The sequence below is a fragment of the Thunnus thynnus genome, chromosome 24 (genome assembly GCF_963924715.1).
Source record: "Thunnus thynnus chromosome 24, fThuThy2.1, whole genome shotgun sequence".
In the NCBI taxonomy this organism is placed as follows: Eukaryota; Metazoa; Chordata; class Actinopteri; order Scombriformes; family Scombridae; genus Thunnus; species Thunnus thynnus.
The window spans coordinates 5,799,877-5,827,101 of NC_089540.1; the positions used below are offsets into that span (position 1 = coordinate 5,799,877).

At 39.4% G+C, this 27,225-nt stretch overlaps 1 protein-coding gene across 3 annotated transcripts in view; it reads right to left on the reverse strand.

The window, feature by feature from the left end:
* Positions 1-9,223: 9,223 nt before the first annotated feature.
* The window catches only part of LOC137176907 (gamma-aminobutyric acid receptor subunit gamma-3-like), a 125,893-nt gene continuing 107,891 nt past the window's right edge, over positions 9,224-27,225 (reverse strand). For all 3 annotated transcript variants that reach the window (XM_067582943.1, XM_067582942.1, XM_067582944.1), the window contains 2 exons: positions 14,891-15,087; positions 9,224-12,298 (listed from right to left, as the gene is read on the reverse strand). In XM_067582943.1, the coding sequence (XP_067439044.1) occupies positions 12,017-12,298; positions 14,891-15,087 (479 nt within the window). In that variant the 3' untranslated portion in view covers positions 9,224-12,016. The remainder of the gene's footprint in view (positions 12,299-14,890; positions 15,088-27,225) is intronic.

Here is a 27,225-nt window from a genome sequence, read left to right on the forward strand (position 1 = left end):
TCAACCATCCAGGCTTGATTGTTTTTTAAGGGCTCTTTTAGCACCAGACAGTGTAGATGACTCACAATAAGTAGGCCAGGTACCTGTGCCCATGCAAAAAAAGTCAATTTAATAACTGACAATATTCCTGATGCTGTCATTTGAATACTTTTTATATTAACCCTTCTCAACAACCTAGTGCTTCAAGTCGTTTAAAAACACTGAGATTCATTTTTTAAAAGCTATTTTGACAGATGTCAGGCCACATATTGTTATAAAATTGCTGTGAAGTATCCATTAACACTGGCAGACATAAAGGAGTGCCACAACAAGCGCTCATGCAGCAAACTACGCAATTTGCAGCATCATGATGGATACAGATGAGTATATTGAAGAGCAGATTTTTTTCAGTAACCAAAATGTTGAAATGGTTGTTTCATTCGATGTTGCTATTGAAATGCTGTGCTTCGCTCTCTGTTTGGCTTTGTGCACTATACTGCTTCCTCCCAGCAACTTGATACCTGTGTTGCTGCAGTATAAACTGACTCCAGAGAAATGCAGCAACATGTTGAAATTGCACACATTAATGTCCATATTAATGTCCACATTAATGTTACTAATAAATGATTAAAGCTGAAAAATCTCTTCAAGGAATAGTTTGACATTTTGGGAAATAGTATTGGACAGAAAGAGAGTTGCTATCTGAAGCTAGTTTGATTAGCTTAGCTTAGCATAAAGGCTGGAAACAGTTAGCATGGCTCTGTCCAATATTAACAAAATTTGCTTACCAGCACCTGTAAAGCTCATTAATTAACACATTATATGTTGTTTGTTTAGCCTCCTGTAAAACCTCAACATGCCGTTTTTGCAAAATTACGGATCATTAAGCTAACTAACTGCTAGCTGTAGCCTCATATTTAGCATACAGACGACCACTCGTCTGCACGCTAAATATTGATCTTCTCATCTAAGGTTTGGCAAGAAAAAAAATACACTTATTTCCCAAAATAATCTGAAAGTCCCCATAGTGATGCAAAACATACACAGATACAGGAATTAACAATTACAACTTGGATACTGTACTTGTACAATATCCAGTAACTTGTACTGTTTAGCAGTCTTTCAAATACAGAGTACAGATTGTTCTTTTATGTACAGATATTTAAGTCTTATTCCTATTCTGCTGAGCAGGTCTTGTTACAGACTTTTTCTTGTTGCAGCTCATGAATGAATATCTTGTTGGATTAATTTGATACTGTCACTGATCAAGACTCAATCACAATTCAGTGTTGCATGACTGTAATCATTTAATCCTTCTAGATACTGACAAAGGAGGTTGCTAACACAGATTTGCTATTCACTTTCCTTTGATCATGAATCAACTGGATTTGAAGCACACTGATTTAGACTATTCTTCTTGTTGGAAACTATGAACAGTGGACTGTTATTCAGGGTGTCACTGATCCACACATGAATTTCACACGCTGTCCCCTAAAATCAGCTAATGGTACATTATCTTTATTAACATTGAAAAATAGATTTTTTTTCCTTGCCGTTCCTGCTGCAGGGGAATTAAAATCAGATGCTTAAGAGAGAGTGAAAATTGATAATGACCCCTGCCCAATTTTTTTCCATTATCATGAGCAAGGATCATATCAACCCATCATGAATTTGGGCAGCCAGCAGAAGTTTGGTAGGGACATGCAGCAGTCACATCTACAGGGCCCAGTTCTCAATCTTGTGCCAATTTTGGGAATTTTCTTGATAACAAACAAAGTGTGTTTTGAGAAAAGGAACACAGTATTTACATTCTTACTGTGCACCATAAAAAAAGGAGACACAGCCCATTAAGATGATATTATCATACTCTCTAGACAAGAGGAAGATTTTAAAACTAAAACATCACTTTGACCTCAGACAGAAAATCAGGAAATCTGCAGAACTTTGCAGACATCACTTTACAAAATGATGAAAAGTTATTATGACTTGTGTCTGGCTCTGTAAATCCAGCTGAACTCTCAGAAAATAAAGTCTGTGAAAGCGGAGAAAAGGGAAACGAAAGGTTAACATCAATATTGCCAGCAGACACAGTTAAATAATAGTTTAGTCATCTTAAATTAAACATTAGATCACCAAGCTTGAGATTCACAAAAGTAAGATATGAGGTTGTTTGAATTGAGCGCACTGCATACAACATAAGCTGAGACACGGATACATTGAAGAAACCAAGATTTGTGCTGTTTTTGAAGTTCATATACATGTACAATAGTTTAATTTTGATACAAGACAAAGTAAATGTTTTTTTTTCCAAGTTACAATACAACGATACATCATCCACACACAATATCTGCCTTTGTTTACATATTCTCTGCTGTCTTGTATTGATTTAATGAGGCTGTTACTCTGTTACTTATCATCATTGACTTAACTGCACTTGAAGATTTAAAACCTGTGTTTAAACCATAGATACAGTCTATGTTTTAAACAGAGGTTTTTACCAGTCTTTAAACCTGTGTTACTTTTACCACTGTATTGGTCACAGTAGGTCCTGTATTTGAGATTTAAGGTCATTAGACTTCAGTATTAGGGGAGATTTATACAGCTCAAATAATTGTATTAATTTTTGAAAGTTAAAATCTTTGACCTTATGTGATGTTATAAGGGACACAATAGCATAAGAAAGGTGATTACTGATTGTCCGACAGAGGTCAGTTATTGCAGCTATGTATTAATTAATGCACCAGCAAGGAGGACATGAGTTCAGTTTTTCGATAATGCTGGCAGGTGCATGAACTGTTTATTCACCTGAAGCTAATAAATCACAGAAATGAAAATTTGCCCTACAAAGTCAGTGAGTGGTAACTACATAAAAGCTGACATTGAGAGAAAAGTTTTCAGGCTGACTGTGTAACAGATGGATAGGATTCATTTTGTAGACTGATTATTTCTCGACAAAAACAACAGCCTCACTTTGCCTTTTGGAAATATTCCAAAGAATATGTATCAGCAAACAAAATGTGTCCTTTCAGCTTTCCATCTACCATTTGTTCACTTACCTTGAAATCAATATTAGCTTAACCACACTAAAGTGTGTCAAAAGCTGAGATGACAATTGCTGCTCTGCTAAGCTAGGCATGAGTATTTTAGCTGTTTTAGCTACTCTTCTTTACATGAGATAACAAACTAAACTATGTTAGTTTATCATAATTGATATATTTCTATTACTAGAGGGAGAAAAGTAAATTTAGCATTAGCCACAGCTAGCCAAGTCTATCAGACTGGTCTTGATTATATATTGACAGATATAGTTACTGCATTTTGGTTTTGTAGGGCAGTACAGTAAGGCAAATTCCCACTGTAATTGTAATGTAAGCTAATACATTTGACAGTTCATTGATACTGCAGTGAATTGTGAACAATGAGACAATGTGGTGACACAATTACACATAATTAATAATTGTATGAGTAGATGCACAGTGATGCAAAGGCACAACTGGGCAAGTTGAAAATGTTTGACCTGAGGGAAAAATTTTCAGAGTTTCTGGTGAGTTCTTAGTTCACTTAGAATGCCATAGACAGTCTGGCAACCCAGGGGACATGGAGTCAAGATTCACAATAAAATAGGAGACTCTGAGTCAGATGACATGAAACAAAGTGTCTTTAATAAAGGATTTAGCGAAAGGGGGAGGGAGTCGAACTTGAACTGAAGCCTTTTCTCAACAAAGGGCTGCTCCACTGTCCTGGGGGCAGAGCAGAGAGAGAACGATGAGCTTTTCTGATCACCTTTGTAAAGACCCAGCTTTTCCCCAGTGGTACTGGAGATCTGTTTCCTTGAACTGATGGTCCCCATACCAGCCTCTTGGTGGAAGTCAGAGTGATGTTGCCTGCATACTCCTTTGTTCCACACTGACTCACCATGCTGCTTGGAAACTGGGTGAGGGAATGCCTCTCCTGTTTATCTGATGGGCTGTAGGGGTCACCAGTGCCATGTGCCCAGTGGCTGCAATACTTGGACTGGATAAAACACTCCCTCTATCACTTTCCCTAACCTGAGCTTGGGGATCTGCCCCCTGTGCTGGATTGGCTTGGCTGTTTTCCCTGGTTTGCCACAACAGTTGGTGTGTCCATTGCTAGCTAGCTTACAGCTAATGTACAGTTGGTGGTTTGGCTATTTGTTGCAAATAAACAGAAATGGTCCAGTGATCAAAAATACGCAAATGAGGCAAGGCAGAAATTTGCTTTGTGTTCTGTCTGAACACACCTTAAGGGTAAATATTTTATGATATGATTTACATTTGTTTTAAGAGATTGATAAGAAATGTTTCTCATGTAATTAAATGTGCAAACTAGACCACATGATAAAATACACTGTTGTTCTAAATCAGAAAGTTAAAACAATTTTTTGAGTCAACACCAACAGCGCTAATGTGGAGCAGACCTTATAATGTCACTTCAACATGCAACACTACGCTTTAGCTGTAGCTCTGCTGAGCAATGTGCTTGTTTTGACAGATCAGCGGTATTTTAAACCCAGGCAAGTTCCGGTTTAGCTGAACCTGTTCTAAACCACAGCCAAGCCAGTCAGATGCGAAGTGACACAGCAAATTCCCCAATAGTTCCCGAGTGGCTTTTTATGCACCAGCGTAAGATTGGCTGAACAGGTCCACCTATCCAAATAGTCTAACATCATTTAAATTCAGATTCGATCATATAATGTCAAAAAATTGTCAATTACTACTCAAAAAGCAGCCTAGGAATTCACCATGCCCATCTGAGACGTGTGAGTTGAATATTTGCGAATGCAATAAGCATTTCATGGGCGCTATTTCCCAAGACATTATGCTGCCTGAGGAGGCTTTTCTACACCTGAAAGCCCTCTATTACCACTGTGACTGTGACACCTCTGCCAACACATGCACTGAAGTGCCACAAAACACATCAAAGTATTCCTGAAACAGCTCAAAGTGTGGACAATTTCAAGACAGTAATTCACAGATGGTTATACCAGACAATAAAATGCTCGGTTTTACATATGTTTGACATATTGACTGAAATTGATTTATCAAGAAGTTCACATTTCCTTCCAGGCTGAGAAATCAGTTGCAGTCATGGCTTAACATGGAATGCAGGTAATGCAGAAAAGCAGAACAGAGATGGAAGAAATCAGGTCTCCAGGTCCACTTTGTGGCTATGAAAGAGTTATTAATCCTTTATAACAGGATGGTGAAAGATGCAAGAACATGCTATTTTTCTGAAATTATTTCTGCTCATCAGCACAACCCCAGATTTCCATTTAAGACTGTCAAACAGTAAACCCAACCTCTCCTTGTGCCTCAGCTGATTGTGATGCTGACTGAAAAGTTTTTATCGCACTTTGCTGGAAAGGTGGAGTCAATAAGACTTAATATTACCCCCAATCCTATCTTTTTAGATGTTGACCACCCACACAGGGATACTTTGAGCTATTTTTTTCTCTTTTACTCACTGAACGTCTAGAAATCATGTCTCATATGAGTATACTCCAGCCCTTATTTGAAGTAATAGAATGATTTGGCCCCATTTGCTTTCTATTTTGAACAGCTTGCTGTCTACTGGTTGTGTCCCAGATTACTTAAAAACTGCTTGTGTCCAACCAGTCCTAAGAAGCCTGGGCTTGCTCACACCCTCATTGATAATTATTGTCCAATTCCTAAACTGCCTTTTATTTCTAAGGTTATTGGAAAAAATGTTTCAAAGCAGCTTCTTGCCACTGTGGAAAACAATAGTATCCTTGAAAAGTTTCAATCAGGTTTCTATCAATATCACAGCACTGAGACAACCCTTCTCAAAGTCAAGTTTTAATGAATGCTGATGCATGTGTTCAATTCTTGTGCTGCTTGACTTAAGTGCAGCCTTCAGCACAATTTATCATGGCATTCTCACTGGGTGGGAATATCTGGTACTGCGTTAGACTGGTTCTCATCATATTTGTCAAATAGGAAGTTTTGTGCCCCTGTTAACAATTTCTTGTTGTTATTTTCCCATATCAAGTATGATGTGCCTCAAGGGTTAATTCTAGTACCGATTTTGTTCTCCCTATACGCTCCCCTTGGGTGATGTCATCTGTAGACATATTTTTGTTCATTGTTATGTGGATGACACCTAGTTGTACCTCCCTTTTTAAACCCACTGACCTCAGTATACTGAGTGCTCTACAAGATTGCCTGATCATCACAAAACAAGTACTGCAATCTACTGGTTACCTGTTACAACATATCAAGCCTGTTGTATGAAATCTTGTTGTCCTGTTTGATAGCAATTTATGTTTTGAGCAACATATCATAAAGCTTGTCCAATCATGTTTTTATCACCTCAGAAATATTGCAAAAATAAGATCTATTCTAAATTTTAGAGATTCAGGAACAGTTGTACATGCTTTTATTTCATTGTGCTTTGATTATTGCAACAGCCTTTTTTTCTTGTCTTGATCAAAAAGCTTTAAAACTACAGACTGTACAGAACTCTGCTGCCGGGCCTGTAACCAGAACTAAGAGGCACAATCACATCACACCTGTTTTAGCCTCTTTACATTGGCTCCCTGTTTGTTTAGGATTGATTTTAAGATCTCATTCATTACCTTTAAGGGTCTTCATGACCTGGCTCCAGATTATATTTTAGACCTTTTAATCCCTTATGAACCTTTGTGTAGTTTGAGATCCTTGGACAGAAGTCTTCTGTCTCTTCCAGAGTCCAAGCTGAACTAAAGGGGACAGAGCCTTTGCCATCAGGGCCCCGAGGCTCTGGAGTGACCTGCCGAAGGAAATAAGCTGTCTGAGTCATTGTTACTATTAAAAGTAAAGAAAAGTAGGACAAAGGTGAAATGTGTGTGTGTGTCCCTGATCTTGCAGGAGAACGTCATTGCACTGTGGGAAAAAGGGAATTCCAAGAACCCCCCCCTCTCCCCCACATAACTTGAAACACCACACACACACACAATACTACACACATACAGTAACAGCACACCTACACACTGCTAGCATGAGCCAATGCATGCAGTCATGCATGAACACATACTGTATGAATGTATTCACACACATACACACTTAGACACACACACAAATGCATTGATTCCCTACAGAAGGGTTTCTCACAAGGGGTGTCGTCCATTCCTCCTGTAAGCAAAGCTGTCACTTTACAGTCATGAGCGATTTTCATGAGTTAAATCTATGCACACGCACACACACACACATTGACAGCTCAATTTTCTACTGCACAAGTAATTTTTCTCTCCATATCCATTGTGTTAGTGTGCCATCCTGCTTTTGCCTTGTGTAGGTGGCAGGAGAGTCTTCCAGTTTCGGCAGTGCTGTAACAGCCACCCTTTGACTCCACTTATTTGTCTGTCTCTCGCTTGTACTCTGTTCATGCCGCTTGCTTCAAACTAGGTCAACAAACTCAGGGTAAAGCAATGACGTGCTCATGCATCTGTCACTGGATATTAGTCGTATCATTGTTATTAGGCAGGCAGACTGCCTGAGGACAATTGTAACTCATTCTATTGTATGTAGAGAGCTTGATTTGTCAACTTGCCCATCAGAACATTGAATCAGGTCTTGTTTTGATTAATGAAAGCAATGAATGCACAATGTCCAAATATTTTGCTTGTGAATTCTGAAACTTGTAATCATTTCTAGGCTGTAAATGATACCACCTGGGGCTGGATCATTTAAATACTTGATTTTGCACCAATTTTTGTACACCTAGATGTCCCCATAAACATTATAATAATCACTGGCACCAGTGTTTCTGTCTACTCTGGATATAAGATACCAGTAGCATGTCTTTCTGTCCTGGAAAACAGAACCTTCCTGAGGTTTATCCCTTTGTTTTTCTTGTTAAATGGCATTTTTGGCACATATTTGTGATTTCGAGCTAATCTGCCGGTGGATTTATGTGTTGTGTCCTCTAGCGTTGCTACCATTACAGCAGTGGCACAGTCAAACTATACATATTTACACTGTACAGTGAAAGAAAGGCTGTTTTTGGTTGATCACAGTTGGCACTGGGCCCTTTCAAGAGATTAAGGTTGTGTATACAAATGTGGAAGTTATTCAGGTTCAAAGCACTGATCTGAAATTGGTTTTGACAATAACATATCGCTTTTGTCTGACCACCACAGCATATTGTAGATGTCTAGGTTCTGTGTTGTAAAGCCCAGCCAGCACTTGCTAACTTATAATCAAACTTGAGATCAAGAGTTTCTTACTTTGTAATGAGATGAAATACGTACTGTAACATAGTAAAAACTAGGGATGCACAATATCGATCTGATATCCGATATGCTGATATTTCCAACTCATTGTGGCCGATTGCTGATTTCAATATCAATATTTGGCGATATCGATATTTTTTTCCAGCTGGCTGAGGAGATTATAAGGCATGCAAGCATAGATAGTACTAAGTATGATAAAGAAGACTGAAGGTCTAAGGATAGAGGCTTTCGTATATTGTACAGACTGTGAAGCACTTTGAGGCAAATTTGTGATTTCTGGCTTTACAAATAATATGGACTTGACTTCACCATTTCATAGCAAAAGTTGGTCAAAGTGGTTAAAAGTGAATCCTATACATACATTACGGTGATAATGTGTGAATTTAAATGTGAAATGATGGCACCAGCAACCTCAGTAATGGAACCAACGTTTTGATAAGTGGTGTCTTTGCTAATAAACCAGCATTGATGTTCGGTATCAACACTTATGGCAGACTTATAATGGAGGTGTCAAAAACTGACAGACTAGCATGAAATTCTAGGCCTTCTAATCCTACAATTAGCTACCACTTATGTCTTGCATTTTGTCTTAATCATATCATAATCACATATTGAGCAGTATTTGCATTTAGACAGTGGCTTTGAGAGAAGGCTGATTGTTGGGTCACTTTTTGCAGGAGTCTCAGTATTAAATCCATTTTAAATTGGTGATGATTTACATGGATCAGAGCTACGATGGTGCTGGCACTGAAGTCCAAAAAAGGATATTATCAAGGATATCAACTAGATAGACTCTTGGACACGAGCCTAAAACCCCAAGTGATGGAATTTCTCATGAAGTAATGATGTTGCCTTCCCTAAACGAGTCCCAGATCCTTCCAGATCTGTGTCTTCACGCCTTAACACACAACTCATCTCCTGTAGGCATGAGTAACAGGGGATTAACACTCATGAAGAGTTTCATTCTCACACAAAAAGACTTCACAGTAGCACTTGACCAAAACATTATTTATTAATATAAGCAATGTACCACACACTAGAAAAAAGATACCTATTTTCACTCTAGATCCCATTTTCATAAAATATTTCACCCAAGAGTGCTGATCCAGCATCAGAATGGCTTTTTTTTTGTTATAGCCCCACCCTTCCGGAGCCCTCACCGACAATCAAAACGAAATTGGTTTGCAGGGTAAAGTAGGAGTAATACGTGATTTCTGACACCTTGGTGCGACTCGTGCATGTAACCCTTTTTCAGAGGAGCTCAGAAATTTTAATGGGGGTGATGAGGTCTCCAGAAGAGGCTCTTGAGCGAGTTCATTATGCTCACAAATGCTGATCCTGGGTTAGCACTCAGATTCCAAAGAGACTTTATAAATACAGGTCCCAGTCAGTTGAAACACATAGGTGATTTTCATTAAGACGTAGAAAATAGTGATTTTGTTTTATTGAAGTATCTCAACGGACTAAGACACTTATAAAGTGTAGTAGAAATATCAGAGGTGAGGATAGTTTACTGCGGTGTGGGCCAAGCTCTGTTCAATTCAGTCAGTTCAGATAGATAGATCCAGTGAAATTTAATGGTCTGATATCAGCTAATGTCTTAAATCAGCAGAGACAGTAATGGCCCACAGGGTAACAGCCCTTCTGCTGTTTCTTTAGCATTACTTGAGGCGATTTGATTTGTAATTACAAACCTCTGGACAGAACACAAATGTGACTTGAGGCCTTATGAATATGTAGGAGCCCTAAAGATAAACTCATTTAGGCTGCTTGAACTGACTGAAGTGGAACCAGATTGACTCCGGCCTCGCTACTGGCCTAACATACATTCCATATATAACTGTATGAAAATAGAAACATTAATTAGATACATCTTACATAAAAGCTTTTCTCTGAACATACAAATACTGGGGGAAAAAGTGTATGTGTGTGTTGGGGAGGAGGGGGAGGAAGAGGGGAAAAGGGGGTTGATTGTTCTACAAAGCCAAACAACTGCAAAAAACACCATAGAACAGTAAACAAAACCAAAATGTCTCAAACACCATCGGTCCCGTCCACCTCATGTGGTTTTGTTTGAACTCGTATGTCCGTATGCTTCCATCAATTTTACATGTTTGAGGAGGGGATGTGTGGGACTCCATCAAGAGTCATCCTGGATCATCCATTTTTCAACACCGCTCTGTGTACTGTATGTGTGTAGTATTACAATATAGAGAACCTATTTTACAGCACCTGTGATCATTGCCAGCTGGGCACAAGAGATTGCGCCTTTAGGTCCTGCATATGGCAGGACATCAGAAATTCCTTTCATTTTTCATGAGGAAAAAAGAAAAAGAGCAAAATTGAAGCTTTCAACAAGACTCCAATTTTATAAACTCAAGCTCTACTTCTGAAACTGTATGAAATGACGCTTATACAAAATAAATAGGCCATGTACAGTATGTGTGTTCGTACTGTATGTGCTTCAGGGTTCAAGTGACTTGAAGTTTTGGCCAACTAATATTTCTGTAGGCTCATTCTGCCCCAATATCCAACATATTTGTATTGAATCGATTTCATGCCAGAACAATGAGTTGTGTTTACCCAGAATTACATCATGTGCGGCACACAACCCTCCAATGAAACCAATGGTGATGAAATTTCTTTGGGGTTACTAACTCCTTAACCTTAGGTAATCCACAGGTCATATTAATAATAATGCAAAATGGAAATAAGAAGAAAAATAAAATATGCAGCTTTTTTCATATAGCTGTTGTTGGGAAGAAGCCACCAATCGTCCAACCCTAGTCTGTATATTTATTCACTATTCATGCACATAATATGCTCGGGGATGAGATTAGCATGTTTAATATTGGATTGGTATGTATTTATGCAGTTCTTTTACATTTGGTGTGTATGAATGTAACCTAGCATTCATTTAAAACACCCAAATCTTCTTGGCATCTACTGTAAACTGCATCGCCTGGTCATAAAGCATCATGAACAAAAGCTCACTGACTTAATAAACAGTCCTCTACCAGACAACCACTGCCCCTGACACTAACTCATATTTAACAGTTAACGACTGATGTCAGAGCGAGTTGACTTACTGCAAAGTACAACTAATTCTAATAATAAGTATAAGAAGAAAACATTACTATTATTAGAAAGTAGAACTAATTCTAGAGTACAACTAAAACTAATGTGCTACAAAATGAATGGTGAGTGTTAGTTTTAAACATCTCCAGTGGTGAGAACTGTGTGTTCCGGGTTTGTTTCATCAAAGAATAAACAGCTCAGCATGCGGCGGTGTGATGGATGAGGTAATAAAGATAATGGAGGGAACTCTGAAGCTGCGTCTCTCGATGCCGCACCCTTTCTAAAGAAGGCACTATGGGTGCTTCGCCATCTCATCGACCAAGATTCAGCAACACAAGTCCCATCCCCAAACGTCTCTGAAGTCACAGCTGTCTGTTGTCTGAGAGCTGTCTGAGAGGGTCATAAACGGGACCTATCCATTCAAGTTAATGTTGGCAGCTTGTTGTTCTACTGCTGAGCGTTTTATTCTCCTTGGAGTGCCACAATCCTGAACTACTCAAAGTATCATGGCCTTTACACTTTGCATCACAGCACACATGTATTTTTTAGTCACATCACTCCAGCACGTCTTTCACAATTCCCACAGATCCCAGATCCACCTCATGTCCTTTTCCACTCTTAGTTTTACCCTCAAATCACGAGCCGCGGTGCAAAGTGGCGAGGACTGTGGCTGTTTCAGAAGGCCCATGGATAACAACCCGAGAGTGACTAGAGGTAGAGGTAGCTGACCCAGTAGACGATGTTGAAGAGCAAGAAGGAGGTGGGGAAGAAAACCCGGGAGTAGGAATCCAACTCGCGGATGTTGACGTGGATCCGTCCTTTCTTCCAGCCGCCTTCTTTACACTCCTCATAACAGCAGAAGAAGCTCTTGCAGTCTTTACCGTCTAGGCACTCATACAGGCAGTTGTCATCGTAGTCATGCCAGAAAAGAGAGTTGCCCATGGGCATCATGGGCCGAGGGGTGCGACCCATGTTGAAAGATGAATAGGCCTGTATGGAATGACAAAGCCCCAGGGTTAGCACAGTATCATGTATGTAGCCATCAAGTGCAGATTGAAGCCTGCCGCTAGCAGCCAATATAACCGATTAGCCGATTACGCGAGAGATGATCGGCTAATCAATGTCAGTTCTCATCCCGGGGAAATCCAATGAACTGATCTGTGCAGCTCTTTGGTGATTTACCACTGGCTCTAATGTCTCCAGAGCATTTTGGTATATAATATAATTTCTTTTGGAAAATAAATTTTGGTCTCACAGATGAAATCTATTAATTAATTACAAATTACAGTTGGATTTTTTAATGTTAGCTTAATTAGCTAACTAGCTTTAGCTCTGCCAGGAGCAGTCATTTCAGCTTGTAAGCTTTATCTGAAATCAGGGGCCCACTATTTTATCATTTCCATAGAATTTCAAGTGATAAATCTGCAGCTGCTGTCGCTGTAAACTGCGTATGTGTTGTGCGAGCTTGACTGCTGTGGCAGCAGTAACTAAGGGGAACGTGGCTTAGCTAACGGTAATTTATGAATGGCTGTTGTGCCAGAGTTAATTCTGTTTCAGGTGTGTAATAAGTACTTTAATATTACTCTCAAGCAGAAGTACATGTTGTTTGTTGGGAATGTAGTTAAAAGGAAGTAAAAGCACAACACTCGTTCATGAAAATGTGAGTATCTTCATCATTGTGGCTGCATGTTTTTCTCAAAATCCAACATTTTTGTTTTTTTTTCCTGCATTATATTCTGGTCCACTGAAGCTGCCGTGGATTAGTGTGTGATTGATAATTAGTGCAAACTAGCAAGTCTGTAAAGACACAAAACATAACATGTATTTATTGATGTTTTAGATTGCTAAAAAAACTCCATCAAACTCCACTTTTGATGTGCTCAATAAATCTCAGAATGATGTACCATTTTCCACATTCGTCCAGTTCAATGGCAAAAAAATCCCACAACCAAACAACAAAATGAGTTCAACAATGTACAAAGCATTTGTGAGTTGATATGCCTTTGTGATAGCATAGCGGCTTTGAGGGTGTTTATGAAAAGTTCAAATTCACTCTTGGAAACAGATTTTATGATAAAATGTACCACAATACTTCTGTTTAAACATATTTAATTGAAAGTAAAACTATTGATTTAAGAACATACAAATATATGCTAACAAGAATCACTGTTGTTTGTTTTCATCCTTTTTATAGTCACATAATGCGGCTAAAGCTTGAATTTTTAGACTGGAATGCTGAATAAGTACCTCCTGACAAAATTAATTATGTGACTTTCTCCCTGATGTTTATAAAATTGTGTGGGACAGACTAATTGGGGTAAAATCAGACATTTTTGCAGTCCTCTGCTCTTAAAGGGAGAGTGGGAGGCGAGTGAGGGAGAGTTAGATGTGTCTTGTGGAGTAAGAGAATTGACTGAGTGGGTGGCACAAAGGGGCCACATGGAGTTGGGGGGGAGGGAAATATGAGGCTTCCCCACAGACAGACCAGGCGAAAATACAGCAGAGAGCCAGAAATACAGAGGAGGGGACTGAATGTAACACAACTTAATTGTTCAGCCCAAGCTGACAGTCTTTTTAGCCCTCAGACACATTCAGCAGAACTCTTCTGCACTGGGAGGAAATAATGAAGAGGGAGGGGATCTGGAGAGAGAGGGAAATGACAGCAGCGGTGGCTGACTCAGATTTAGTAGATGTGTGCCGTCACCATTAAAGCGTTCGCGGCAGGTGTAGCCTTGAGAACGCCCACGCGGAGCATTAGGCTCTCGCTCAAGAGTGATTGCTTGAAAAGAAATGTTTTCAACAGCACACGTGCTCATAAAGACACATGTCAGAAACCTGGGAAGACATTGTGCACTTTATATATATTTTGACACCCTATGGACACAATCAGTAGGAGTTTCTGAAGGCTGATATTACACTGAAGACACCATTCAATAGCTTTTTTCTCTGTTCATTTTCTCTGAAAATATCACAACAGTTTTGGAGTTTCAGGGCTGAAAAAGCTTCTGAAGCAGATCATGGTATCACACCAAGACTCCAGCTTTGTGTCAGCTCATACACACACACTTTCCAATGATTCATGATTAGCTCATCAGGTGGCAGGATGGTGAATAAGCACAAATTTTCAAGCTTGTGACGCCTTTTGGTTGTTTGTTTTTTTTCTTTGTCTGGACAGCTAGATTAGGACCATAGGTACTGACCCCATGGGTGACGGTGGACTTGAGGGCCGCTGAGGTTGCTATGGCACCCATGAACCTTGTGTGTCCTCAAACCAGTGAGACATTTGTCTGAATAAGAGGTTTGAATTTGGTTTGAATTTGATTAGCTCTGATAATGGCCACACTATAATAACAAGATTTGTCATGTTTTGCAGGTCAGTTGTTAACTTATTGTTATTAATGCAGCAGTTATACATTACCGAGAGAAATAAATCAAAGATACACACTTTACAGGCTCATTTATGCAGCGTGTGCTCAGAGAAGAACCCTGGCCTTGGCGGAGGTGGATGTTAACATATAAAAGGCAAATTCTGAGCTAATTTACAGTATCAATCTGTTACCTACACAGTCATTGCAGGCTTACCATTCTCTGTGTCTTAGCAGGGGGTCTGCGTATACTGTAGGAGTAGTAGTTGAGCATGGCATACTCGATCATGGCAGCAAAGACGAACAGGAAGCAGACGGTGACAAACAGGTCCATGGCCGTCACGTAGGACACTCGGGGTAGCGAGTTCCTGGCCACTGTGCTCAGGGTGGTCATGGTCAGCACCGTGGTGATACCTGGGAAGGTAATGCATGTATGAGGAATGCAGGAGAAATACTTTATGACCGCATGATGAATGGCTGGTCAGCGCTGGGGTGACCCATGCAGAAGTCAGTGATTATGTAACATGTGGGCAGAGGTTTATTAATTAGCATTAATAATGCATATGGGGTATTCTGGGTAGATGTCCCCATTCTTGCACCAATCCTGTCTTATATTTAACAGATTTGTTTTGAATGTGGTGCAGCAGAGTAGTTCATATTATCAAAGAATTTAATTTCTTTTCCCTTCTCCCAGCGATCAAAAATGTGATGAAGTTGTGTCAGAAATCAATTTGTGGGTTAAGGACCTATGTTATACAATGGAGCCGCATCAGAATTATGAGGCAAATCTTGACAACTCCTCATGACTGAAATATGATTTGTCTCTGAAGTGGCTCAAGCAATGCAGCCATAATACAGCAAGCATGAGCCAAAAAGCTGGTCCTGTATATCTGTGATGGTAATGAATGCGATAAAGTTTTCAAATCTCAGCCGCGGTTTGCCAAACTTTCTTCACGTAGCATGGATAGAAATGAGATTTTCTAATATAAAACGATAAGCTGCAAGAGGCAGAAACCCCAAAAATGGCATCTGAGGATTTTTTAGTAGCTTTATAACTAAAAAGAGTCACTCTGGTTGTATTTACTGTATTTAACTGTTTAATTTTCTTCTCTCAGAGTCAAATTGAGTGCAGTCATCTCTCACTATCTTGGCATTGTGTTTCAGCTGAAAATAGTGAACATACCATTTCACACTATTGAACATGTGGAAATCTGTAAAAGTGGGATTACTGTGCAAATTTTACTTCTGAGTGATGGTAACTGTTGTTTTAGGTCTTGGATACAGATCATATTACCATGGAAACTAACTCCAACAAGTGCAATTTTACTTAAAGTAAAGTGTCTAGCTAGTAGTTTAGCTAAAGTGTCGCCTGGACCTCCACATTCTTATTTACAATACAAGTAGATGTGAGGCTCTGATGAGAATAAGCGGAGTGACTGCAGGGGAAGAGGGGGTGGCTTCCCCAGGGTCCACGCTCAGTAGGGGTCCTGCTGGAGATGTGCAACCCAACTGAGCAGTGCAGCAGGAAAAGTAGAGTTTAACTCTCTCAACTTCTTCCATACATTCTCTTTGGTAGTTCTTATCACTACAGATGTAATCCCCCCTCCGACCACAATGTGGATTGCAATGGCAGAGTGACTAACTTTGCTGAAAAATTTAGCCAAAATATGAGATATTAATGTCTTTTTATGTTTGTGGTGAATGAAACTCGCAAGATGAAGTTTCAGTCGTCTGAGGCTCATTAAGAGCTATTTGCGTTCGTGCATGGATGAGGACAGACTTTTCAACCTCACTTTGCTGTGTGTTGAGCAGGACATAAACAATGACAAAAAGTGGTTGGCAGGTTTGCCACCATGAAGGAGAGTGTGATATGTACAAAGTTAACCTGTATGGATTATTTTCTTATATGGGGCGTGGTGGAATACACAAATGGACTACACTGAACTTCAGGCTAAGAGGGGACAACTGGTGAGTGAAACATCAATAATTAGTCTTTATTAACTTAAATTATGAAGAAGTAAGTAAGAATATTAGATTAATCTGTCGTTTAACTTCATGTTTACCGCATCTCAGCACTTATCTGTGTCTGTTGTGTTGTGGACTGTCTACTTTATGTTTGGATAAGTGGCTTCACTGTATGTTTTCTTAGACATAGGCTTGCTTGGCTCAATAAGTGACAATTTGTGTTTATGGATATATCAGCTATTTTACAGTTGAATTTTAAAATGACCTTATCAGGAGGGCCCCCTCTGTGCTGAGAGTCTATCTCCGTCCCTGGTGATGAGCATCATGTGCTAGGGATTGTTCAGGTTAAACTTTATACAAATGTGTTATTTTAAAAACCTGTTATTTTAAAAACGTTTGTTATTTTCATGTAAAACAGGATTTTTTAAAGAGGATTTAAACTTCAAAAATGTATGTATGTAATTGTATGGATCAATGTCATACCATGTAAAATTGCGAACTATTATTATTCTAAATCTTATTCTGAAAAATAACTCACAACTACAGTAACTACTAAAAAAATACAATATTAAATTTAAAAAGTAAAATACGAATAGTTTAACTCAAAATTGTACTGATACAGATGGACTGAATGTTGCCTGCTTTGTTTCTCACACCTCGGAATACATTAGTGTTTCGACCAAAAAAAGAAGAAATAAATGAATAATTCAATAAAATATTTGACTTTATTTTGTCAGCAGCATGAACACATCTTTACTGCATATCTTCTTTTTTCAAGAAATACTCAACTCAGGTGAAAAATTATCATTTTGTACAGAACTGAAGCACTGAAATAGCATCGCAGTATTTTGTATTTCATATTTTATTATGATTATGATGGTGGTGGTGGTGGTGATGATGATGATGATGATGATAATGATTATTTTAATATTATCATTATTCTTTTTGTATATTTTTCCTAATATTTTTTCCTATTATGATTATTATCATGATGATGATGATAATGATGGTGATGATGATTATTTTAGTATTATCATTATTCTTTTTGTATATTTTTCCTAATATTTTTTCCTATTATGATTATTGTTATTATGATGATGGTGATGATAATGATGGTGATGATGATGATTTTAGTATTGTTTTAGTGTTACTTTGGTATTGATTGTTCTTGATGTATTTGTAATATGCAGAATCAAGTCAACCGACATGTCAGCAGACATGTTAACAAGTCTTAACCAAGTGTGTCTGCAGTGCAGTTTACGCTTTCTTTATCCTGCTGCCGAAGAGCCGGACCAGCCAGCTCTTCTTCTTCATCTTGGCCTTTTCCTCCAACAGCGTGCTCATCATGGACTCGAGTTTAACCAGCCTGGTTTCCATGTCGGCTCCTGCCTGAGACCATTCCTCCTGCTTTACTTTCAGAGTCTTTTGGAGAGACGCCTTCTCCTCCTCTGCTTTTGTCAGTGCAGCCAGAACTTTTTTGTTTTCTATTTGTTGCTGCTCTAGCTGTTCTGCAAAGGATATTTTGATTGACTGTATCTCCATCTCCAGTTCCAGAGCCTTCACAACGTTTTTCTCTTTGAGGGTCTCAACAGTGCAGAGTTTTGCTCTGAGATCTTAAGTCTCACAGCGGAGAGCCTCTTGTTCCTTGCTGTGTTGAGCGGCCTGCTCTTCTAGGTCTTGCTGGTATTTGTAATATGCAGAATCAAGTCAACAGACATGTCAGCAGACATGTTAACAAGTCTTAACCAAGTGTGTCTGCAGTGCAGTTTATGCTTTCTTTATCCTGCTGCCGAAGAGCCGGACCAGCCAGCTCTTCTTCTTCGTCTTGGCCTTTTCCTCCAACAGTGTGCTCATCATGGACTCAAGTTTAACCAGCCTGGTTTCCATGTCGGCTTCTGCCTGAGACCACTTCTCCTGCTTTACTTTCAGAGTCTTTTGGAGAGACGTCTTCTCCTCCTCTGCTTTTGTCAGTGCAGCCAGAACTTTTTTGTTTTCTATTTGTTGCTGCTCTAGCTGTTCCGCAAAGGATATTTTGATTGACTGTATCTCCATCTCCAGTTCCAGAGCCTTCACAACGTTTTTCTCTTTGAGGGTCTCAACAGTGCAGAGTTTTGCTGAGATCTTCAGTCTCACAGCGGAGAGCCTCTTGTTCCTTGCTGTGTTGAGCGGCCTGCTCTTCTAGGTCTTGCTGGTATTTGTAATATGCAGAATCAAGTCAACAGACATGTCAGCAGACATGTTAACAAGTCTTAACCAAGTGTGTCTGCAGTGCAGTTTATGCTTTCTTTATCCTGCTGCCGAAGAGCCGGACCAGCCAGCTCTTCTTCTTCGTCTTGGCCTTTTCCTCCAACAGTGTGCTCATCATGGACTCAAGTTTAACCAGCCTGGTTTCCATGTCGGCTTCTGCCTGAGACCACTTCTCCTGCTTTACTTTCAGAGTCTTTTGGAGAGACGTCTTCTCCTCCTCTGCTTTTGTCAGTGCAGCCAGAACTTTTTTGTTTTCTATTTGTTGCTGCTCTAGCTGTTCCGCAAAGGATATTTTGATTGACTGTATCTCCATCTCCAGTTCCAGAGCCTTCACAACGTTTTTCTCTTTGAGGGTCTCAACAGTGCAGAGTTTTGCTTTGAGATCTTCAGTCTCACAGCGGAGAGCCTCTTGTTCCTTGCTGTGTTGAGCGGCCTGCTCTTCTAGGTCTTGCTGGGCCTTTTGGAGCTTCTGCTGGAGCTCCTCTGTACTTAGCCTTTCATCCCCAGTTGTCTGGTCCTCCAGGTCTGTCTGGGAGGCCTTCGTGCTCCAGGCTGGTGGCTCCTCACACCGCTCTGCAGCAGAGTTGCATTGAATCTGCCTGTCGGAAGAATTGATCTGCTCATTGCGAGCCTCGCTAAGCTCAAGTTTGAGCTTAAGGATCTCATCCATAAAAGACTTAGTCTCTAAGCTGCAAGCCAGTTCAAGCTGGTGTTTGAGCTCTTTAATGGTTTTCTCATCTGCTGCAGCAGTGTTGGAGTACTTCCTGTGAAGTTCCCCCAGCTGGGTCTTTAAATCTGAGGCGTTTTTCTCAGCAGCTACATATTTGTGATGACACTGTTGCTCCTCTAACTGAGAATGTTTTAGCTGGGCTTTGAGAGCAGCATTTTCATCCCAGAGATTAGGTCTGTGTTGGCCCATGCTGGGTGTAGGCTTGTACTGACAATGCCAAGTCCCTGCAAAGTCCCTGCCTTCTCTTGTGTCGTACTCCAGCCTTGTGTTAGCAAAGTCCCTGTTTCCTCTTGTGTCGTACTCCGGCCTTGTGTAAGCAAATTCCCTGCCTTGTCTTGTGTCGTACTCCGGCCTTGTGTTAGCAAAGTCCCTGTTTCCTCTTCTGTCGTACTCTGGCCTTGTGTTAGCAAACTCCCTGCCTTGTCTTGCGCCGTACTCCGGCCTTGTGTTCACAAAGTCCCTGCTTTGTCTTGTGCCGTACTCCGGCCTTGTGTTTTGCTTGCTTGCCATGTAGTCTATCTTGATCTTGGGTCGAACAACTCTCTGGTCTTGTGCTGTCGCCATCTTGGCTTCACAATATGGTTTTGGTGTGTAGAAACCAAGATTCTGCACTAACTTGATAACTTGGCCGTCCAAAGACTGTGATGTAATGTCTGATGTCATAGACATCAAAGGCATACACATCATGTGATGTCATAGAATGTGATCTATAGAATGTGATCTCATAGAATGTGATCTCATAGAATGTGATGTCATAGAATGTGATGTCATAAAATGCTTCACGTGTGCATTCCATTCAAGTGTTTTTTTCTTTCATAAATGTCAACTTATAGATAACAGCATTAAAAAATTAGCTTTTAACTAAACGATCTATAAGACATTTCTTCATTAGTGTCAAATTTAGCCCTAGTTTTTGCCTCGTTTTTTATATTTGCACATTTTGCATCAATCACTATATTGAATTAGATCATATTACAGTAAAATTATTGATAGATTCAGTCAATGTCAGTTAATGTCAAATACTCCAGATTTAGGCTGTTGCAAGCTGTATGTGTTTTAATGCCAACTATCTTTTATATTTATTTGAATCTAATGCAACCCCAAATCAGCATCAGCAATTTCTCTTGATGACAGTATCAAAACATTGATTGCCTATTCAATTTAAGCAAAAGTCTTTATTAAACACTAATGCAGTAAGCATTTTTGTTACATCTCTCTTCATAAAGTAAGAAATCTGTCTGTCTGTCTGTCTGTCTGTATGTTTGTCCTTCGCATATCTTGAGAACCGTTCATCCAATCTACTTCATACATGGCAGATGGATTGCTGGGAAATCAAGAGAGTGCAATGTAGATGTGTGAAGTTGTTTGGATGAGCGGTTCTCGAGAAATATATAAAAATGCCTCATAAATGATGTTGATATGCATCTTCTTCTGCCCGTTGAGTCAATGAGCGGAAATACAGACAATGGTCAGAGGTGGGATTATATCTGTGGTTTTAATGACTTGAAAAAGTTTAAGAGACTTAAGCTCTACTATTGAACTGTGCACTGTGAAAAAAAACTTGGCATGTACAGGCACACTCAGGCACATTCGGAAATATATAAAAATACCTCATAAACAACGTTGCTTCTGCTTCTTCTTCTGCATGTGTACTCAACGCAGGGAAATATGGACAGTACCAGTCTGCCATTGCAAGCCACATTGTGGTCGGAGATGGGATTACATCTGTAGTGATAAGAACTACCATAGCAAATGAATTCAAGAAGTTTAGAGAGTTAAGCTCTACTCCCATTTCTCAAGCGAACTTTGTATGTATGTTCAAGACATGGTGCAGGATGTCTCAGGCACATTTTGAACAGGCATCACAGTTCATCCGATCAACTTCAGCTCAACTCAAAATTGTAGTTTCCAGATATTCTGTGTGTCAGGCATTTAGGGAGCATCGGTAAATTGTTGCGTCTACTGATAGCCTGCATTTGAGGCATTTAGGAGACGGGCAATGTTCTCTCTAGTTGTTGAGATATCAGCCTGTTCCGAACAGACACATTTTGAACAGGCACGGGCAGTTTAGTAAAATTAAGTATGGAGGCCCATTACCACCAAAAAAAAAAAATCTTGGTCATGGTAATTCAAAATTTTCACTCAGTAATTCAATGAAGGGATAAAATACAAATTTAAACTAGGTCAAAATTATGAGAATTCAAAATTCGAGTTACTACACGAAAATAACAAGATACTATGTCAAAAGTATGATTTAATAAATTAAAATTATGAGGGCAATCTACACCAGCATAACAGTGAATATACACATTCTGACAAGTCAAACTTATGACTCCGTAAGTTTAAAATTTGGTTTAGTAAGTCAAAATTTGACTGAGGTTATCAACACAAAGTAGATATTATGACTCACAAAAACTAAATTACGGGATACAAATTCAAAATTGTGCTAAAGACACAATTGATTTTTGTTTTGGATTCCTGAATGAAGAGCGACATTATGCTGACAGTTGATGCTGATGTACAGACTGCGGTCATTAGTCAGCCTCTGGAGAGGTAAAGCTCTTATCATTCAACTTGTCTGTTATTGACAGTGATGCATGATGGAAATATGGCTGTAACACTCACATTAGCTTGACCTCTACAGTGAATACTTTGAATTGAAAATGTATAATGACCAGGTGGGGGATTAACTGCATGTCACCTGTCAACTGCTCTTACCTGATCACTGTAACAAGTGAGTTAGCTGCTTTGGAATGTAACTAACAATCTTTTCTATAATAGTAAAATGTAAAATTGTGACCGCAGCCATTATCAATATCAATATTTACCTCTCACACTGGTCAATGGATCACAACTACTTTAATTTGGCATAACTTTTAATTGTGTCATCAGTGCCATTGTTGGAGAAATTACTCCCCATGGTGTCTTAAAGGAGAATATTGTGTTCGCTTGGTGAAATAAAATCAATTCTCTCAAAGAGAGATGAACCCAGTGACATTAATGCCCACTGGGGGCATCGATATCTACTGCTGTGACACACACACATCATCCTCGTAAGCGCTGCAACTCGCCTTCATTCCCTCTCATCCTCTCCTCTTTCTCTTCATGCCGCGTCTCACCCTTCCTCTCCCTCTCCGTCCCTTTCTCCCTCCCTCTCTCTGTCTCTTTCATCCTCATCTCCTACATGTCTTTCATGGCAGTGTGTGCCACTGTTTTCGCCTGCGGTTTCCATAGAGACGAGTTGCTCCCATCTATTTCAAGCTACCTCCTCTGGTAGTGCTCGTCTAGACTTTCTCTTTTTCCTCGCTCATTAGATTTAAGTGCCAGACTAGGTAAATGAACAACTCCCTGCTTCCAATACCTTAAATCGTACTATCTGTTCTGATCCCAATGTACTGTAAACAGTATTATCTCAATAAAACAGCAAGTACATTGACACAACTGTTTTTTGTTTTTTTTGGGTGAGGGTGTGTTTTTTAATCTCAAGCTACCCACTGGCTGCTCACAGTTTGGATGCTCTTTCAAATCAAGGTCACGGGTTTTCTTTGCACAGTTTAATTCATTCTGTGGGAATTGTCGCTACATGATGCCATAGCAACCGGGTGATTCCTGTCTGTGCAGGCGATCTGTACAACACAAAGTCTCACATCTACCGACAGAAAACTAGGGCCGTCACATAGAAGTGAGGAAAGCTCCAGTGCATATGCCTGTAATAGCAAAAATTCTGCACACATCCCCAGAGAACAAAATCATCCTGACGGTGTTATCATAGCAACAAGAAAGAACATATTTTCTGTTTTTTAAATACAAGATAATATACAAAATGGGAGTTTAATGACTTGGCAGTTGGCATTAAACAATGTCATACATGTCTAGTGGTGATGGGGTGTTGCCACAATATGGTAACAAATATCAGATGCTGACCTTTGTTATGTGTCCAGGAGTAAATCAGGTGGAACAGACCACAGCTTGTGTGCATGGAGGTGTCTATAAATAGTACTGAGGAGTACCAGTTAGGGATCAGTGGCCAGGTCACAAGACTGCATGGATTTCATTATGACTACAGACTTAATTTGCTCCAAGACTGGTGGTTTTTCTATTTAGTGTTTTTTCTAACTGAATGGCTGAGGTTGCTGATATTAAAGCTTCAATTTATAACTCGCCACACGTTCAAATACTGCAAAATTGGCCAAGCATCCAGTGTTGTGTTTATGACTGTGCCTGATTCAGTTCTCTGAATTTCCTCACATCTCTGATTTGTTAAGCTATTCATATTGATCTGGTATAGATGGCTGTTTCCCCCAGTTGGAGAAACAGAATCAGAGTTTTGGAGGCGGGATTAAAGGGGACGTATCATGCACATCTCCAGGTCTATATTTATATTCTGGAATATCTTCTGGAATATCTTTGCATGATTTACAGTTAAAAACTCCTTTTTTTTATCTTATACTGGCTCTTAATGCAGCTCCTAATTTCAGACTCTGTCTGAAACAGGTCGTTTCAGCTTCTGTCTCTTTAAGGCCCCCTCTTGATGATCCCATTGTGCTCTGATTGGTTAGCTTCCAGAAGCTGCCCCTCAGCAGATATCCAGGCAGTTTGCAAGGCTACGTCAACAAACTATGAAACAACATATAGTAGTAGGATTATACTACTTTTTGTCATTCTTTACTCAAAATGGAAACTGCTAACGTACATGTTCAAGCCCAGTTTGGATCCAAAATATGCAAGTTGACAACAACAGCCCTGGTAACAACCAACAAAGACTACAGAACGGACGGTCGTTTAAGAGCATGCACGAACAATCTGATGTCATCACAAGGAGGAAGTAGAGGTTGCAAACAAAGCGTTTAGAGAAGGCTGAAGCCCTGGTTTTTGACTGTTAGGGAGGATTTTTACATACTCTCACCATGTTTGACAATGACATCCAACATCATCCTAGTATAAAAATAACAGGAAATCACAAAAAGTATGATATGTCCCCTTTGGGAATGGGGACATAATCTAACTACCTTGCGAAAATGATGAGTCAATTGAGAAAATGTTTAATCGAAACAAAATTAAACTACAACTATTTTGAATCATATTTTAAGAAAATTTGCAAAACAATTTAGCTCTCAAATGTGAATATTTGCTCTTTTTTAGCTGATTTCTTTAAAAAGTCATCTATGATATATTTGGGTATGGGTTATCATTGGACTGTTTTTCAGTCAAGACAAGATACTCTAATATGTCAACTTTGGCTTCTAGATATGATAAACAATGACAGAAAAGTGGCCACAAAAATATATACATGAAATCGATTTACATGTCATTTTAGGTTGACGTACTTAAAACAATGCCTCCTAAAATGGCATATTTCTGTGATTGTTAAATAAAACATGAAAACATTACGAATTGTTGGCTCATACAGAGGATATCACTATCTGTGTGTTTGTTTTGAAGAGCAAGGAAAAAGATTAAAGATCACAGCGGCCCCAAATATCAGTGAATATATGTTCTGACAAAGTAGGTTAATGTGAAATTGAAATTGCTCAGTCAGAATATTTGAAGTGGAAATAAAAATGTGTATTATTTGCAAAAGTAAAGGTGTGCCTGTTTTGAGCTGCGAAGCACTCCAGCAGATTTTTCCACCTCATCAACACAAAGTAAAATGCAGCGTACATAGGAGCTGACAGTCTCCTCGGCGAGAGCCTTGTTTGTTTATGGCAATTATGCTGATGTTTTCAAATTAATGTGCTAGTGATTGAGGTTAAAATGCTACACATGGCAACTTCAATCTAATCTGATTAAAGGTGTTTGATGCGTACTGTAGAGGCCTTGACTTAAAGCCACGTCTCCCATGCATGTAATCAGTCAAATGGACCAACATGAGTCCCCTCTGACCAAGGAGACACTTGAGACTCAACAGCCTGCAGCAAGTCTACTCTCCTCTATAATTTATTGACTCAGCTGTGCATTTTCTGATGGTCTGCTTGATATCTATAGACCATGATAAACAAGGCAACTTTAAGGGCAGGGAATCTTCTTGCATTGATTCAGTAATTATAGTATATGAACTTCCTCTTTGTGTAAGGCATCTGAAAACTTGTGGCTAACTCCATTTATTGGAAGTGGTGACTATTACCATTAAAGCCAATCATGTGTCCCAGAAAGAAACCGCTCAGGGGGAAAAACATAGCTGATCATAGAGCAGGTTTGTCCCGGTGGTGAACATAACACCCAATTTAGATTCCCCTATCTCTTTCACCGTGCAGTTTGAGCGACTGATGTCTCTGTACAACCACCCATCTTTAACTCGCTGCCTTGGTGGTAGGGTTCCCTCGAGGACCATTGTCAGCTCTTACACCCAAGCTGACATATCACCGTTGACAAGCGTTTGTGAGAATGACAACTCTCACAGGGAAACCTTGGGTTTTTAAACGTTACTTCTTTTTATTCCCACCACACCAATATCATGAGAAATAAGCTTCTTTTGGTAACTGCCGGGCCCCAATGTTTGAGATGAATAAATACTTCCAAACAAAGTGTTGTTTGGGTATTGGGGCTATTTCTTTGGTAGAAAATAGAAAATAAACAATGAAAACTGTCAACAGTGGAGCCTGTGGATAAATGCCTAAAAATTATATATTTATGTGTAAGTCACAAAGCCCCTTAAAGTGGTTATAGGAATTAGGACTCGTAGCAAAAGAGGAAATAGTGTGATGTTGTCATTGAGCCACAAAGTCTGCATAGCCAGACAGTCTGAGTGGTTGGAGGGGTCAACTTAACATCAGACTATAACATGGGAGACTGCTATTTGCTTCCCATTTAGTTTCTTTCAACCATGATGTCCATTGTCCCCTAACCTTAATGAAGTAGTTATTTTAACCCAATACATGATCTCTTTGTAAACCTATGTCTGTACCAAATAGTTTGATTTGTAACGGTTTTGAAAGGCACTGACAAAAGATATCATCCTGCTGATATAGGGTGTCAGAAAACGCTTATATGTGTTATTCTGGAAGACAATTACAGACAACATATTTTATTATTATTATTAAGAGGACTTAATAATGCAGAGTAAGGACCACACCAGTGTTCATAACAGCCAAAATATGGGCCAAAATCAATCAATTTTAATGTAATCACCGTAATGTGCAGTTTTGTTAAATTTCCGCGTAGCATTCGTAAAGAGTTCAACACAGATTTCAACAACTCCTGATCAGATGAAAACTGTCTAGAAAGGGCTGATCATATTTATATAAACCTATTCTGCCAAATAAGATGCATGACCAAAGATTTTTCCTCCTTGTAGCTATCCTACTACAAACAAACTATCCACAACCAAAGGTAGACCCTGACCCCGTCACCAAGCTTCCAGTACCACCTATTTTGTGAGAGTTTTGTGCTGCAGCTTTCTGGCATGATGGAACCGTAACCAGCAGATTAATTATCTTAAGACATTTCTAAATGGTTCTGTCATTTCTGATGCTTTCAGCAGCTAAATTCCATACACCTCCATTTTAATGAACCTAAAGGATGTGATATTCTGTATTACTCTGTGTAGCATGATGATGGATTTTACCACCGAGTTCAATTAACTCCAGTGCCACAGTTCTCTTTTCCCTTCT